The sequence below is a fragment of the Lampetra planeri genome, chromosome 25 (genome assembly GCF_965212315.1).
Source record: "Lampetra planeri chromosome 25, kcLamPlan1.2.h2, whole genome shotgun sequence".
Classification (NCBI taxonomy): domain Eukaryota; kingdom Metazoa; phylum Chordata; class Hyperoartia; order Petromyzontiformes; family Petromyzontidae; genus Lampetra; species Lampetra planeri.
In genome coordinates, this window is record NC_136131.1 from 680,476 (window position 1) to 696,086 (window position 15,611).

General features: G+C 47.6%; 1 protein-coding gene across 1 annotated transcript in view; it reads left to right on the plus strand.

The window, feature by feature from the left end:
* The window catches only part of LOC144727497 (uncharacterized), a 37,758-nt gene extending 22,273 nt beyond the window's left edge, over nt 1-15,485 (plus strand). Inside the window, exons 7-9 of the mRNA XM_078606373.1 lie at nt 1,432-1,527; nt 2,086-2,226; nt 9,741-15,485. Coding sequence (XP_078462499.1) covers nt 1,432-1,527; nt 2,086-2,226; nt 9,741-9,796 — 293 coding nt within the window. The 3' untranslated portion in view covers nt 9,797-15,485. The remainder of the gene's footprint in view (nt 1-1,431; nt 1,528-2,085; nt 2,227-9,740) is intronic.
* Nucleotides 15,486-15,611: the final 126 nt, after the last annotated feature.

Sequence of the window (15,611 nt, forward strand, 5' to 3'; positions counted from 1 at the left end):
CGAGTATTACCACTGTGCTGCCACCACCGTGCCGCGATGTGGCTGAGCGATAGAGCCTCCTCGCTGGCACATTCAGACGTGTCTCCCATCATCGTCGTCACCGTTACTATCGCCCTAGCAAGATTCCAGGGACAGAGAACTCTTATTATTTGCAACCAAGAGGGTGCTGGAGAATGCTGTTGCCTGCACGGTCAAGAAGAGGCAGCACTGCTCTCTTGTGGATCCTCAGCAATTACAAACAGGCGGGAAATTCACGTGGGTCAGGCTGCGTGTTAAAGCATTTATTCTCCTAGGCTTTTGCCATGCGCTACAAGAGTCCCTTGGTTAACGTTTCGAATCCGTTCCACGAAAACTACTGTGAACTGAAATAACTTGAATCGAATTCACTTATAAAAATAAAAAAATCACCGAGTCTGCAAGAGAGCTTTTCCACTGCCAAAACAGAAAAGGTTATAATGTAAACAAAGCCAAGTCGAGGTCTAAACTGCTCATACATGGGTGTTGTTGATTGACTGAGGGCATGGCACAGCCCCACTTACGTGCGCTCGGATTGGCCGAAATTGCCGCCCCGCGTGCATAACGTATATATACCGTGAGTCAACATGTTAACGTTTGTTGAAACCATGGAATCATATGGGAGGCGAAATGTTAACCGCAAAAACCGTTAACATATGTCACTGTTAACTGAGGGACTACTTTACTTACTGCGGGCATCCTCAGGTGTGGAAGTAGGCAATCTCGCTAAGAATGTTGGCATAAAACTACTAGCTAAAGAACATACACAGCAGCAACATCGCCCCCTATTGTGAAACAACTGCAGGCTGTGTATGTGAAACATAGCGGCACCTTCCTTTATAAAAGCCCTGTGCTATAGGAACGATGGTGGGAATATCACATGTACTCGTGATTTTATTTGATGACAACACGGATGTTTATAACAATCCACAAAGCATGACTAATGGGTGCTCCATAATCATTGTTGGGTTGGGCCACGTTACGATCTGGCTAAATGTTGTTGTGTAATCCCTCCATCACTGATGATTACATGACCTTGGGTGCCACTCAAAGTTTCTCATTCTCAAGGTCACGCCTCCTGGTTTTATTTGTTTGTCGTTAAACTGAAGCCAGTACGAGTTTAGAGACAATCCCTCAATATATATGTACCGGGTGCTCAACGGAGTTAGACATGCATGACAGTCGATGCACATGGAATAATGGTAGAGGCATAGACCCAGAGAAGAAGAATATCAATAAATCGGAATGATAATTCTCTGCCGTTGACTTTTACACCAAAACTAACCAATTGAGTGATCCCAGAAAACAGAAATGTCACTCTGCCACATGCACAGCCTCGCCCAAAACCCACGGGGCCACACAAACGTCGCACGTCGAGCCTAACGTGCACTGCGGTCCGCGTGGCGCTGTGCACAGCTCAAGACGCGCTGGCGATGAAGCACGCGCTGGTGAGGACGCGCCCTCTCTGCCGGGCGAGCAGCCCGACGCGCGACAAGGCCCGCCGCAACCCTGGTTAGCAGCACCGCCGCGGAGTTCGCTCGCCTTGCCAACGCCTCGCTTAAGGAGGCTGACTTTGCAATGAATAACGATAATACTAACGACTACCTTATTACTCTTTGGTTCTTTCTGTAAAGTCACGTAGAAAGAAAAGAAAAGAATTACCGAAATAACCAAAGAGTAATTCCTGTAGTCACGAAAGCTTCAAATCAAGTTTGACTGCCTTATTTATATTTTACTGGGTAAGGCCCACTGAGCTACACAGCTCTTTTTCAGAAGCTGCTTGGCCACAAATGGCAGCTCAATGAAGTGGCTTATCACGTGGACATTTATACCAGTGACGATTATCTGAACATTACCTGAACCGCTCCTGGGCCTGACCTTGGTGCAATGCATAAAGCATCGCCACTGTGGGGAGACAAAGGCGGACGGGTGGGGTGCCGGCCACCCAAACCACCCACCCCCTCGTGTGCCGTGGCGGTACCCTCCATAGGTGCTGTCCGGCTCACAGCCCTTGTCCCAGCGGTCTGCTGAAGATCTCTTCGGGGTCTTTGTGTATGTGCTACGTTGTAGAGTTCCTGCAGCCTGTGAGGCCGCGGCCCCAGACGAGCGCGGTGCTGGCGCGCCGCCTCGTGGCCGGAGCGCTGGGCGTGCGGAGCGGCGCCTCCCCCGAGCAGCGCTCCGCTGAGCGCCGCAAACTCCAGGAAGCCAAAGGTGAGCGCCACCGCTGCTGACACTCACCTGGCTCCTGATTCAGTAGCAGCAGCAGTCCTACCTGCAGCAGTGCAAGTTCACATATAAGGTCAACCCTTGTTAATTCAACAAATATGGGGCTCTGGCCTTGCCGAATTATCCAATATTCCAAATTATATACAACTAGCGGGAAGTACCTGGCGTTGCCTGGGTCTTAAAAATATTTAAAAAGTACTCTTAAAAATCTAACAGCAGTGCGTACTGACTGTGGTGGTACCTGCTATGATTACAGCAGTGCATGTGGTGGTACCTGCTTTCACTGCAGCAATGGATACTGTTGTGGTACCTGCTATGATTACAGCAGTGCATAGCAACTGTGTTGGTACCTGCTATGATTACATCAGTGCATACCGACTGTGGTGGTACTTGCTATCACTCCAGTAGTACATGCTGACTGTATAGCAGTATTTATCGACTCTATAGCACAAAGTACTCACTTGACAGAGTGGCGTGGTGAGGCGTAGTCCCGTGCAGAGCCTCCGGCCTCGCCTAGATTGTCCTGCCGGCCGAGGTGGCACCTTGGCAGGCTGGGGCTGGGCTGCTACCCCTGACCCCCCCCCCGCCACGATGTCCCCGGCCGCTCTGCAATAATATCTATGGCCTATAGTGGTAGCATCTACCGACTGTATAGTAGAAATAGCTGGACGCATCGAGGTGGGGGGGACATGAGACAGTGAAGAATTTACCTGAGCGTTTAGTGTATTTTTATAGGATTTATAACGCAAAAGAAAATGTCCCCCTCACTTCCACCGAAGGCGTGTGACTTGGCATGGGCCGTCCTCCCCACCAAAGGCGCGCGAGTTGGTATGGTCGTGCACGCGTCATAAATAAATAAATTAGAAAAAAGCACACAAAAATCGTGCTAAATCGCAAATTAAACTAATTTAAAGTTGACGGATGTTGAAAAGGAATAGCGCTTGCTCACCGCAGGGCTTACGGGGTGGTACCTGGCTATTTTTTTTTTACGTAAACCCCACCCTTGGAGAGCCAAGCGTGCGACCACACACAAACCCCGCCACACACAAACCCCGCCACACACAAACCCTGCCACAAACCCACACACAAACCCCGGCACAAACCCACACACAAACCCACACACAAACCCCGCCACAAACCCACACACAAACCCCGGCACAAACCCACACACAAACCCACACAGAAACCCCGCCACACACAAACCCCGCAACAAACCCACACACAAACCCCGGCACAAACCCACACACAAACCCACACACAAACCCACACACAAACCCCGCCACAAACCCACACACAAACCCACACACAAACCCCACCACAAACAAACCCTGCCACAAACCCCGGCACAAACCCCGCCACACACAAACCCCGCCACAAACCCACACACAAACCCCGCCACACACAAACCCCACCACAAACCCACACACAAACCCCGCCACAAACAAACCCCGCCACAAACCCACACACAAACCCTGGCACAAACCCACACTAACCCTGGCACAAACCCACACACAAACCCACACACAAACCCCGCCACAAACCCACAAACAAATCCCGCCACAAACCCCGGCACAAACCCCGCCACACACAAACCCCGCCACAAACCCACAGACAAACCCCGCCACACACAAATCCCGCCACAAACCCACACACAAACCCCGCCACAAACCCACACACAAACCCCGCCACAAACAAACCCCGCCACAAACCCACACACAAACCCCGCCACAAACAAACCCTGCCACAAACCCACACACAAACCCTGGCACAAACCCACACAAACTCCGCCACAAACCCACACACAAACCCCGGCACAAACCCACACACAAACCCACACACAAACCCACACACAAACCCCGCCACAAACCCCGCCACAAACCCACACACAAACCCACACATAAACCCCACCACACACAAACCCCACCACAAACCCACACACAAACCCCACCACAAACAAACCCCGCCACAAACCCCGGCACAAACCCCGCCACACACAAACCCCGCCACAAACCCACACACAAACCCCACCACACACAAACCCCGCCACAAACCCACACACAAACCCCGCCACACACAAACCCCACCACAAACCCACACACAAACCCCGGCACAAACCCACACACAAACCCACACACAAACCCACACACAAACCCCGCCACAAACCCACACACAAACCCCGTCACACACAAACCCCGTCACACACAAACCCCACCACAAACCCACACACAAACCCCACCACAAACAAACCCCGCCACAAACCCCGGCACAAACCCCGCCACACACAAACCCCGCCACAAACCCACACACAAACCCCGCCACACACAAACCCCGCCACAAACCCACACACAAACCCCGCCACACACAAACCCCGCCACAAACCCACACACAAACCCCGCCACAAGCAAACCCTGCCACAAGCCCACACACAAACCCTGGCACAAACCCACACAAACCCTGGCACAAACCCACACACAAACCCCGCCACAAACCCCGGCACAACCCCACACACAAACCCCACCACACACCCTGGCACAAACCCACACACAAACCCCGCCACAAACCCACACACAACTTTTGACTTTTATATATTTCTATATATATATTCTACATATATTAATGGTAGTTCCCAGTGCCGCCTGCCCCAATATTTTTTTTTCGAGATTTCTTTTCCAAACTCTTCACACACCACACGCATTGACAAACCTGCATCAGTTTTATCTAAAACTTTGGGTTTGTCTCTCAGACTAAGGGATTTATACTTCACTCCCTTTCTATTACTTCTTGATGTAGGTGGAGACGACATTTCTGAGAGGGTTGGCTTGCACAGAGTGCCTTCACAAGATAAAGTCCAAAGCGACGGGTCTGCACTAACACTCACCACACTCACCACGCTCACCAGACTGAGTCATTGTTGTGGTCGTGGCGTGCGGCGTCGCTCCACGTGAATGCCGAAATGGAACCATTTTGTACGGCAATTCGGCTCAAGAGCTTCGGGAAAATAGGATGGGAGGGGACTTCAACGTCGAGCAGTCTGAGAGAAGAAGCAGACAGAGAAGTGTTGTGACCTGCAGTGTGGTGAGTGATGGGTGAGTGAGTGAGTGAGTGAGTGGATGGGTGAGTGTGTTGTTGTGACCTGCAGTGTGGTGAGTGAGTGGATGGGTGAGTGTTTTGTTGTGACCTGCAGTGTGGTGAGTGATGGGGTCAGTCAGTGAGTGGATGGGTGAGTGTGTTGTTGTGACCTGCAATGTGGTGAGTGATGGGGTCAGTGAGTGAGTGGATGGGTGAGTGTGTTGTTGTGACCTGCAATGTGGTGGTTGAACGCAGTGTGTCTGAGACGAAACAGTCTGCTACCATGGGTGGAGGAATCAATGAATGAGTGGTAACCGTGGCCGTCACAAAGGAGGAGTGACGAGGTGACAGACATGTTAATATGAATGTCCTTTATTATAACTAGAAGCGGTGATGTAGTGCGAGTAGAGAATACACACTCACAAGAAAGGGATGTCGTGAGTTGCGAGATGTAAGAGACAGAGATGCTGTCACAAAAGACACTGATATGAATACAGTCGTCTCTCGGTTTACGATGCCATCGATTTACGATGTTTCAATTAACGATCCGCCTCCCATAGGGTCCCATTGTTTCTATGAACGACAAATTTTTGATGAACGATTTGTTTTACGATATCACGTGGCCAATGCGACCGCTCCTGAGTGGACTCTGCAGACCTCAGCCAATCAGCGGCGCCCTTTTATGAGCGTTTTGAGAGCAACTGATGTTGCATTGCTTATGGAAACAGCTCTCTTGAATACTTTTTTTGCTTACTTAAAAGTTAAATAAGATCAATAACAATGGCCCCTAAAATGAATGTGAAAAAAGACACGAAAATTGCGTGTTTAAATATTATAAACTATGTTTTTTTGGGTGAAAAAGGTCAACTTCCTATCGTCTTGAAACAAATTAAGCTCTTCAACGTGTATTTCCTATATCCGATGAACAATAATTAACGATGGCTTCCGTAGAACCAATTAATATCGCTAACCGAGGGTCCCACTGCACCGCGTAGATTTATCCACACGAAATAGAGTAGAGAGGATAGGAGGGAGATGAGTTCAGACCAGATTGCAAATAAATTATAGGATATGCACGCAGGGAGATGGAGGAGACAGATAATAGACGATAAGAATAGTTCATTAGAATAGATGAGAAAGATGTGAGAGCGACATATGGGAGGTAATCTGTGTGGAGAGCGGTGCATTTAGAGCTATTAGATAGGAGAGGTGCTGTGTCCTGGCAAGATGAAGAGATTATTATTCATCATTATTATTCATTATTATTATTTACTTTTTTATAAGGCGCAGCAGACCCTGCAAAGGTCTTCAGAGTTTATCTCACACATCTGAGGACGTAAGTTGGGTTGTCTTGTTTTCTTTCTAAATGGGAGAATCTCAGCAGTCAGGCGCAGCTGCTCAGGGCGACAGCGTTCCAAATCTGAGGGCCAAGGACCCGAAAAAACCCCGAGGCTCCGACACGTTTTTGCTGAGAGTGTGGCTGACAGAGGAGCACTCCTAGAAGGGCCTCGCCTCCTGCATCTCATCCCACCTGGCTTCAATCCACGTCACTTTCTGTCCATCAACCCTTCCAAATCTCAAGTTATCTTTTTGCCTGCCTACCGTTTCTCTCCTCGCTGTCCCACCATTTCTCTACCTCCTTTTTACATGTCCCCGATTTCCGCAGCCCACAACTTTGCTGGTACCTTTGACTCTTCCCTCACCGATCACATTTCCGCCAACACCCGTGCTCGCCGGTTTAATTTGTTCAACATTCGCAAAATCCCACTGCTTATTTCCACCTCTGCTGCAAAACTGCTCATCCATTTCCATATCAACACTCGTCTGGACTACTGCAACTTTATTATTCTCGGTCTCCCCATTTACTCTTTTGTCCCCCTTCAACAAATCCAAAACAACTCAGCTTGGCTCATATTCAACCTCCCCTACAATTCCCCTACCTCGACCCTCCTCGCACAACTGCATTGACTCCCTGTCTACCACCTGTTCTAATTCCTCACCCTGGTCTACAAATACCTTCATGGTCTTGCCCCACCATATCTTGCTACTCTTATATATTTCTTGCCACTCTTGTAAATTCACACATCACAGATTTGCCCCCATTGCTTCCTCTCATCTATTTTATTCACCTCATCTCCACCATTACATTCACATGTACCATTTTTTATTCTCTGTAAAGCGCCTTGGTTAAGGCGCAATATAAAATACGTTAAGATAAAGCGGCAGGCGAGGGACCGGACGAGAAACGTACAGAGATCAAAGTGTGCACAGCAGTGCCCCGTCAAGCCATGCTCAGGTGGCCCCTCCGCACATCACGTCACAGCGGAGGCGACGCGTGGAGCCACATGGTCAGAAATTCGCTGGGAAAGCTGCCGCTAGGCACTGCTCCGGAGAAGCAGTGGGGATGATGCCGGTTGACCGGTTACATAAATCGGTTGTAGGGGGCGCAGCGGTGGCAAGATGTTAACTCCCTCGCCTGGTATGCAGGATGTCGCGGGTTCGATCCCGACCCTGACGCCTGCTGTATATTTGGAATTTGCGTGTCTCTCTCACCGTGGTCGTGTGGATTTTTCTCCAGGTCCTCCCGTTTTTCCTCCACATTTAGAATTAACACACCTTTAGAGTATTTGATTACGATAAATGTCCATGATATAAGCCACTTCGTTGAGCTATGATTTGTGGCCAGGTCGCTTCTGAAAAAGAGCTACACCGCTCAGTGGGCCTTACCTGGTCAAATAAAAAGTTTGTTTTATAAAATATGAGCTCATGGCCAGAGTTTGACAGCTCTGCTCTAACCTGATTGGTGTAATGAGCACCAAGGTTATGCAATGTTAACAACGCCTTCGGCATATTCAACCTGAATGAGTAATTGAAAAATGTGTCAAGTTATTATTATTTGGTTCTTTCGGTTAAGTCACGTCTAAAGATAAAATATTACATTAAATAATAGAATACGACGTTTCGATTGCAACACAAGCAATCATCATCAGGTATAATGAAATAGCGACATAAAATCTAACCAGAAAACTATAGACAGACATATTAGCAGACAGATATCACCAAGATACATAGCGGGAGCAACACAGGTAACAGAGAGGGGTGATCGTCTCTGTGGGGTGGCCTTAAATAGACAGAGGGGGGGGCGGAGGCAGAGAGAAGGAAGGGGGGTTAGAGAAAAAATTTGCATATCAATGAGTGGTCAAACAGACGTGATGCTGCACGGCAAGTAAGCCTGGAAATCAGGAGGACACACTAAAATTAAATAACCTAGTAAAATATCGAAATGTAATGTAATACAACACAGAGGGTCGGTCAACACACAATTAACGCATAGCCTGGTTGATTACGTATTTCAAAGATTGCTAAGTTAGAATTTAAGTGTGAACATTCTAAAGAGGACACAGGCAGAGAAAACAAGTCGCCAGAGAGAGAGAAAAAAGATAAGCTTAAAACTCCCCGTAGAAGTGGTTCAATCTTAATTTTAGAACTTTCGTGACAAGGCCACCCCACAGAGACGATCACCCCTCTCTGTTACCTGTGTTGCTCCCGCTATGTATCTTGGTGATATCTGTCTGCTAATATGTCTGTCTATAGTTTTCTGGTTAGATTTTATGTCGCTATTTCATTATACCTGATGATGATTGCTTGTGTTGCAATCGAAACGTCGTATTCTATTATTTAATTTAATTTATTATTTTATCTTTAGACGTGACTTAACCGAAAGAACCAAATAATAATTCCTGCAGTCACGAAAGTTCTAAAATTAAGATTGAACCACTTCTACGGGGAAGTTTTAAGCTTATCTTTTTTCTCTCTCTCTGGCGACTTGTTTTCTCTGCATGTGTCCTCTTTAGAATGTTCACACTTAAATTCAAACGTAGCAATCTTTGAAATACGTAATCAACCAGGCTATGCGTTAATTGTGTGTTGACCGACCCTCTGTGTTGTATTACATTACATTTCGATATTTTACTAGGTTATTTAATTTTAGTGTGTCCTCCTGATTTTCAGGCTTACTTGCCGTGCAGCACCACGTCTGTTGACCACTCATTGATATGCTAATTTTTTCTCTAACCCCCCTTCCTTCTCTCTGCCTCCGCCCCCCCCCCTCTGTCTATTTAAGGCCACCCCACAGAGACGATCACCCCTCTCTGTTACCTGTGTTGCTCCCGCTATGTATCTTGGTGATATCTGTCTGCTAATATGTCCGTCTATAGTTTTCTGGTTAGATTTTATGTCGCTATTTCATTATACCTGATGATGATTGCTTGTGTTGCAATCGAAACGTCGTATTCTATTATTTAATTTAATTTATTATTTTATCTTTAGACGTGACTTAACCAAAAGAACCAAATAATAATTCCTGCAGTCACGAAAGTTCTAAAATTAAGATTGTGTCAAGTTATGCTTGTTTATTTTTTATTTGGCAGATAAGAAAAAGCTGGTTGCCAAGCAAAGAGAAGACATCTGGGAAGGAAGTGTCTGAAATAGCCCTGCAGAATATTTCTTTTTTATATTTAATTTAAGAGATTGTGTTTGGTACGGGGCTTAGAGAGCCTGTTTATTATGAGGTTTAGATAAACTTTTTTAGCTCAAGGTTTAGAGAGACCGTGTTTCGTATGTGGTTTATGAGACTGTTTAGTATGGGGTTTAGACTTGAGTATGGCATTTATAGAGACTGTTTAGTATGGGGTTTAGAGAGACTATGTTAACGATGGTTGAGGTTTAGAGAAAATTTTGTTCAGGGTTTAGAGGCTGTTTAGTAGTTATGTGCATATATGAAGCTACCATCATCCATTGCAATTAGAACTGTGCCTGTTTTAAAAAAAGTTACTTTCATGGATTAGCAGTAGTACATTAGAAACTCATTCTTTTTGGGGTGAGAAATCAGTTCCCCTTTTAATTGGCGCGTACCTCTTAACACATGGATGCAGACATCTCGCGCATGCCAATGTGGCCATGTGTTTTCACTGTCGCGGTACCGAGTGGTGGCGCAATGGGGGGTTGTTATCCACTGCTGGACGAAGGCCACCCCTGGACCGGCGGGCGCCAACTCACAGTCTCACGATAAACCATCGTCACGCAAACTCCGGTCAACCTCGCAGCAGCAGGAGAGCGTCTTTTGGCGAGCCCATCGAACAAAGACGGTTACCGCATCGTGCACGTTTTTGGATGCATTTCTGCTACCGTCTGGAACGCCCCTCCTGCTGCTATTAGGAAGCCACTGGAGCAATGCACTTTTAAATCTAGATTGAAAACGAATTTCTTTAAAATAGATGTTTGTGTTTAGTTTGTCCTTCCCCCGCACGTCTGATTATCGCGGTTGGCTACGTATGGTGCGAAAAAAGTTCAACATACAGTACATACAAGCACCCATACACAAGCATCACTCCAACGTGGACACTGAAGCAGGGAGTGGAACAAAAAGAGGACAATTATACAAAGCGGCGTGGAGAGGTGCATGCTGAGAATTGCACTTTGAGACAGCAAAATGAAATTAGAAACAAAGGTGACATCATCACTGTAAACGAAGTCTGTGGGTGTTGTAGCAGCACACATCACTGCTAGAGCGGAAGACAGCTGATGGACTCGATCAGTGTCAGGGTTGGCAGCTAAAGGAGCGATCGCGCCCCAAGAGGGCGTCTGCCGTGGAGATGGAGCAACGAGATGAGCTCGGTTGCCGTAATGGGATTGTAACATCGCAGAGTCTTGGGGTTGGTGACATCATGAAGCCTTCATCCAGCAGTTAATAAATGGTGGCTGATGATTGAGGCAATATTTAAACAATCTCCACAACCATTTGAAAGTGGATATTGTAAAACTCGTGAAATGTAATATTTAAAAACCCTTAGTTGCACCTATGTGACTGGTTTATGAGTCGTCATTCCGTTTCGTATATGGAGCGTTTGTGTGTATCAGCACTGCGGCTGCCAAGATGCAGATTCTCGGTGTCAAAGCCAGGGCCGAGCACAGCGCGAGGAATTCGTAGAGCTCTGCCGCCGTGACGACGACGCGCGTCCACACTCGCAGACGATCCCCGCGTTCGCCCTGGGATCACCCTGTTAGGAGGCGTCCATAAATGACGTCACGCACCTCGGGGGGGGGGGGGGGGTCAGACATTTATGACGATATGACGATGGGGGGGAGGTTGAGAAATGTGACGTCACATCAAAATGCGCAACTTTAAATAAATATAGACAACACGTTCTACTTAATATACTTTTTAATAAATGTTTTCTCCTACAACATCAGTACAGCGCCACATTAAAAACGCACTACAATGACAATCGTTTAAAGCGATTTGAAGCATGTTTTTGGGGGGGGGGGTCTGACTTTGTGACGTCATATTTGGGGGGGTCTGACTTTGTGACGATGGGGGAGGGGGGTCAAAAATCGCGTGACGTCATTTATGGACGGCCCCTTAAGGGAGCGGTGGCACAGCGAAGTGGCACAGCGATTCGCTCTGCGCCAGGGACCCTGATGCTCGTCGGTCGTGGGGTCTGGAGTGCAGTCCGTGGCCTCGCCCCGGAGGACTTGGGGAGGGAGCTGGGTTGCGTTTCAGAGTGGTCGTGTGTAATTTCTCATGATAGCTTTCACAAAATGTCTAAACAATAAAGTGTTGAAATGAAGAAGCCACTTGATTCGCCTCCACATCTTCCTCTCCTCGTAAAAACGCCGAAGTATTTTTTTACACATCCCATCAGCCACAAAGATTCTCGGAGTGCATAATTTCAGCTGCATTGATTCAACACAAGAAAACATAAGAAACACTCCAGGCTCGCGGTTTACTCCAGTACCGATCACGAAATGATGTTCTTGCCTTAATTCAGTCACTTTACATTAAGCCTTCGCCTCTTGACATCCTTCCCTATGCCCCTTATTTAAATGCTTCACTAAACTCGCTACTACGATTGCGCACCATCGCCAACGCTTCATTTTCAGCTGGGTGTTTTCCATCTTAGGACAAGTTTCACCACAATGTCTTAAGAAATCCAAACTCGACACTGACAAGCTTGACAGTTACCGGCATCTTGCTCAACTTAAGACTCTCATTACATCTTGCCCAAACCTTTGTCGCGATAAATATGCCTACCGTCAGACTTACTCCACGGAGACTGCAATTACCAGAGTCTTCGACGAAATTCTCTCGTTGGTCTGGACATTTCATTATCTTTTGATACTGTCAATCACCTACAGCTTACCAGTATTAAGTCCGACTTTGCAATCAGAGGATTAGTCCTAAAATTGATCTCATCCTCCTTGGCTGGGAGGACCTCTGTTAAAATAGGCGAATCCACATCCACGACCACAAGGCACTCATGCGAAGTCCCCCAGAGCTCAGTGCTGGGACCACGATTGTTTAATAGCTTCGGAATTAAATACCACTCCGGTGCTGACGACATTCTATTATTCACTTCAATAAACACCACTAATGCTCAAGGAATTGAAAATCTCTGAGTGCACAACAACCTTGCAGGACTGGTTCTGGTCACATTGATCTTTAAATCCAGCCAAATCTGAATCCATACCCATTGGCACCCAACAACGGCTCGTGTCACCCTCTCTTCCCTGCAATGACGGATTGCCGGCCACCACCATTCCCCTTACGAACCGCATCAAATTCCCTGCTGTCACTCTTCTCTCTCGACATTCACGTCAACTACATCATCAAAACTTGCAAATGTCATCTCAAGGCTCTTCATCACCTACATTCACTCGTTTCCATCGACATTACTAACACCCTCGCCTGCAGTATTGTCGGCTCTCACCTAGACGACTGTATTGCCATTCTCTACAAGTCATTAGCCTCAAATTGCAACGGTTACATAACCACCTTGCTCGTGCCATCCTTGGTGTCCACCATCTCGGACTCGACTCGGCCACCGCTCTCCATCCTCTTCATTGGCCGCCTTTCGCCGGCAGGACAAACGAGGAAGTGGCACCTGCCTTTGTCATCGCACCTTCACCGGTTCCACACCACCACACCTGGCCTCACGACTCTCGCCTTGTGTAATAAAGGACTTCGCCACACACTGCTTGGTCTCCGCCACTCTTTATTCTGGTTGACACTCGCACCCCGCTGGTCCCGACAGCGGACCAGCTGCTCCTCGCGCGCGCCCCGCACGTGCTCTCTCGTCAGTCCTTTCGCTCCCTCCGCTCCGCACACCGCTGGCCGACGGTGTGCCGAAGCTCCTCCAGCCACGTGGCTGATGGCGCGGATTCCCTCCGGCCACCCAACGTGGTCCAGCTTCGTGACTTTCCCAACTGACCCGGAGCCCTTCTGGGCTCCCCCCTATATCCCCTTCACCACGTGATCCTGTCTCCTCCCTCTCACCACGCCCTTCCGAACCTTCCAGATCCGGCCTCCCCATAGCGCCTTGCTGGCTCCGCCTTTAGGTTCCGCCCCCACTCACCTCGCTTCCAATTGGATCCGAGGTGAGCGGCGGACCTTCACATAGGCCCCCATACTGGGCTCCGCCCCCAATACCCCGGGCCGTATGATTGGCCCAGAGCCCAGCAGCGAACTCCGCTTACGCTCACATTACACTTGCACTGAAGCTCACAGTAGAACCCTACGCAGCAGCAGCGTCAATCAAAATCTGCTTCTATACACTACAATGCCCTAGCCATGGAGTCAACATTGGGGGGGACCAAATCTTCCAGGGTGTTTGGGGGTCCCAATCCAGAAAAATACCAAAATCTGAAATCTCATTTCCTGCCTAAAATATGGATGGTCTTTTAATTTATTTTTTACAATATAGTCTAATAGTGCATTGTATTACATTGCTCGGTTTTTTTCTTTTTTACCGTTTCTTGTTTCATTGTATGTAATGTTTGAGATTAGGGATTAATAAAGTACAACCATAACCACAATCATATAAACAGCAATCTATGCATTGATTTATATGAAGACAAGTCCAGATATTGTGGTCAAGGTTTAGCAAATTGTTGTTTTTATTTACATAGCATAGCAATTATTTTTTATAGCAATATATGTGGGGGGGGGGCATTTTAAGAATATTGGGGATGTCCCCCCCAATATATATGATAATAACGGCCTTGACACACTATACTACACTAAACACTACTATACACTACACTACACAGCAGTCAGTGGCTCTGGATGAAGAGGAAAGACCCCAGCTGGGCCCCAAAGTGAGAGGGCCAGGAGGTATGCAGTCAACAATGCTTGACTCAGGGAGGAGGACGCCCCTGCCATGCATAGTCCCATGGGATGTTGGCTATCACCAACAAGGCAACTCCTATGACTAATTGGGAATGGGACGCAAGCGTAGGATTGATCACCCTGTCGCTGGCCGCCTTTGGGGAGGGTGTATAGTATGAAAGGCCGAAACACCCTAGGAACCAAAGGTTCACTACTGGCGATGCGCTCCCCAAATTTCACCAGGCTCACTATTCATGAACTCTTGGAAGTGCTTGCACAAAGGATAGTAACATCTCATCCTGTGTTCTTTGGAATCTATATGCTACACTACTATACACTACACTAGACACTACACTATATACAAGCGACCCCCGCACCTACGATCTTATTGATTCCTATACGACGGTCGCAAGTGGAGCCGTTGTAAGTCGAAGCCTCGTTTCCCATAGAAACCCATTACCATAGAAATACCAAAATTACCACGAAAATAAATGAAAATAACCCTAACAAACATTTATTGTAACTTAACATAGCAGTCGTTGGGCGATCATAGATACGAGTTTTGATCGTTACTGTGGGGGGTCTTACTTAAAGGTCGTAAAAGCGGGAGGTCGCAAGTCGAACCGTCAGAAGTCGGGGGTCACCTGGACTCCACTCTTACAGCCTCACGTCGGTTCTCTGCTGTCGCCCTCTCGGTGTGGAACTTTCTAATCACTTTGCACATCCGCAACATCAATGCACTCTGACTTTCAAGAAACATCTTAAAGGCCTCTCTATCTGTCCGAGTCAGGCTTTTGAGCAGCCCTGAGCTTGGCTCCGCACCCGAGTTGTTGATTTGTCTGCAAAATCTTGATTTGAAGCTTTCGCGACTGCGGTAAAGTCACGTCGGTATAATATAAAATAAATCACGTTTCGATTGCAAAACAAGCAATCATCAGGTGGGAAAACCACAGCAAGAAAAAAATGTTTTGCTGCAAAATCTGGTGCGTTATAAATGTCATTATTATTACCCGTCTCTATTTTTTTCAGTTTACAAAAATCCTCGCGTCACTGCAGTGCGAACAACAGCGCACATCACAACATGACTGGGCCAAGTCCACGTCCTTTCCCAACCAGCACTCAGATCGCCCGCTGT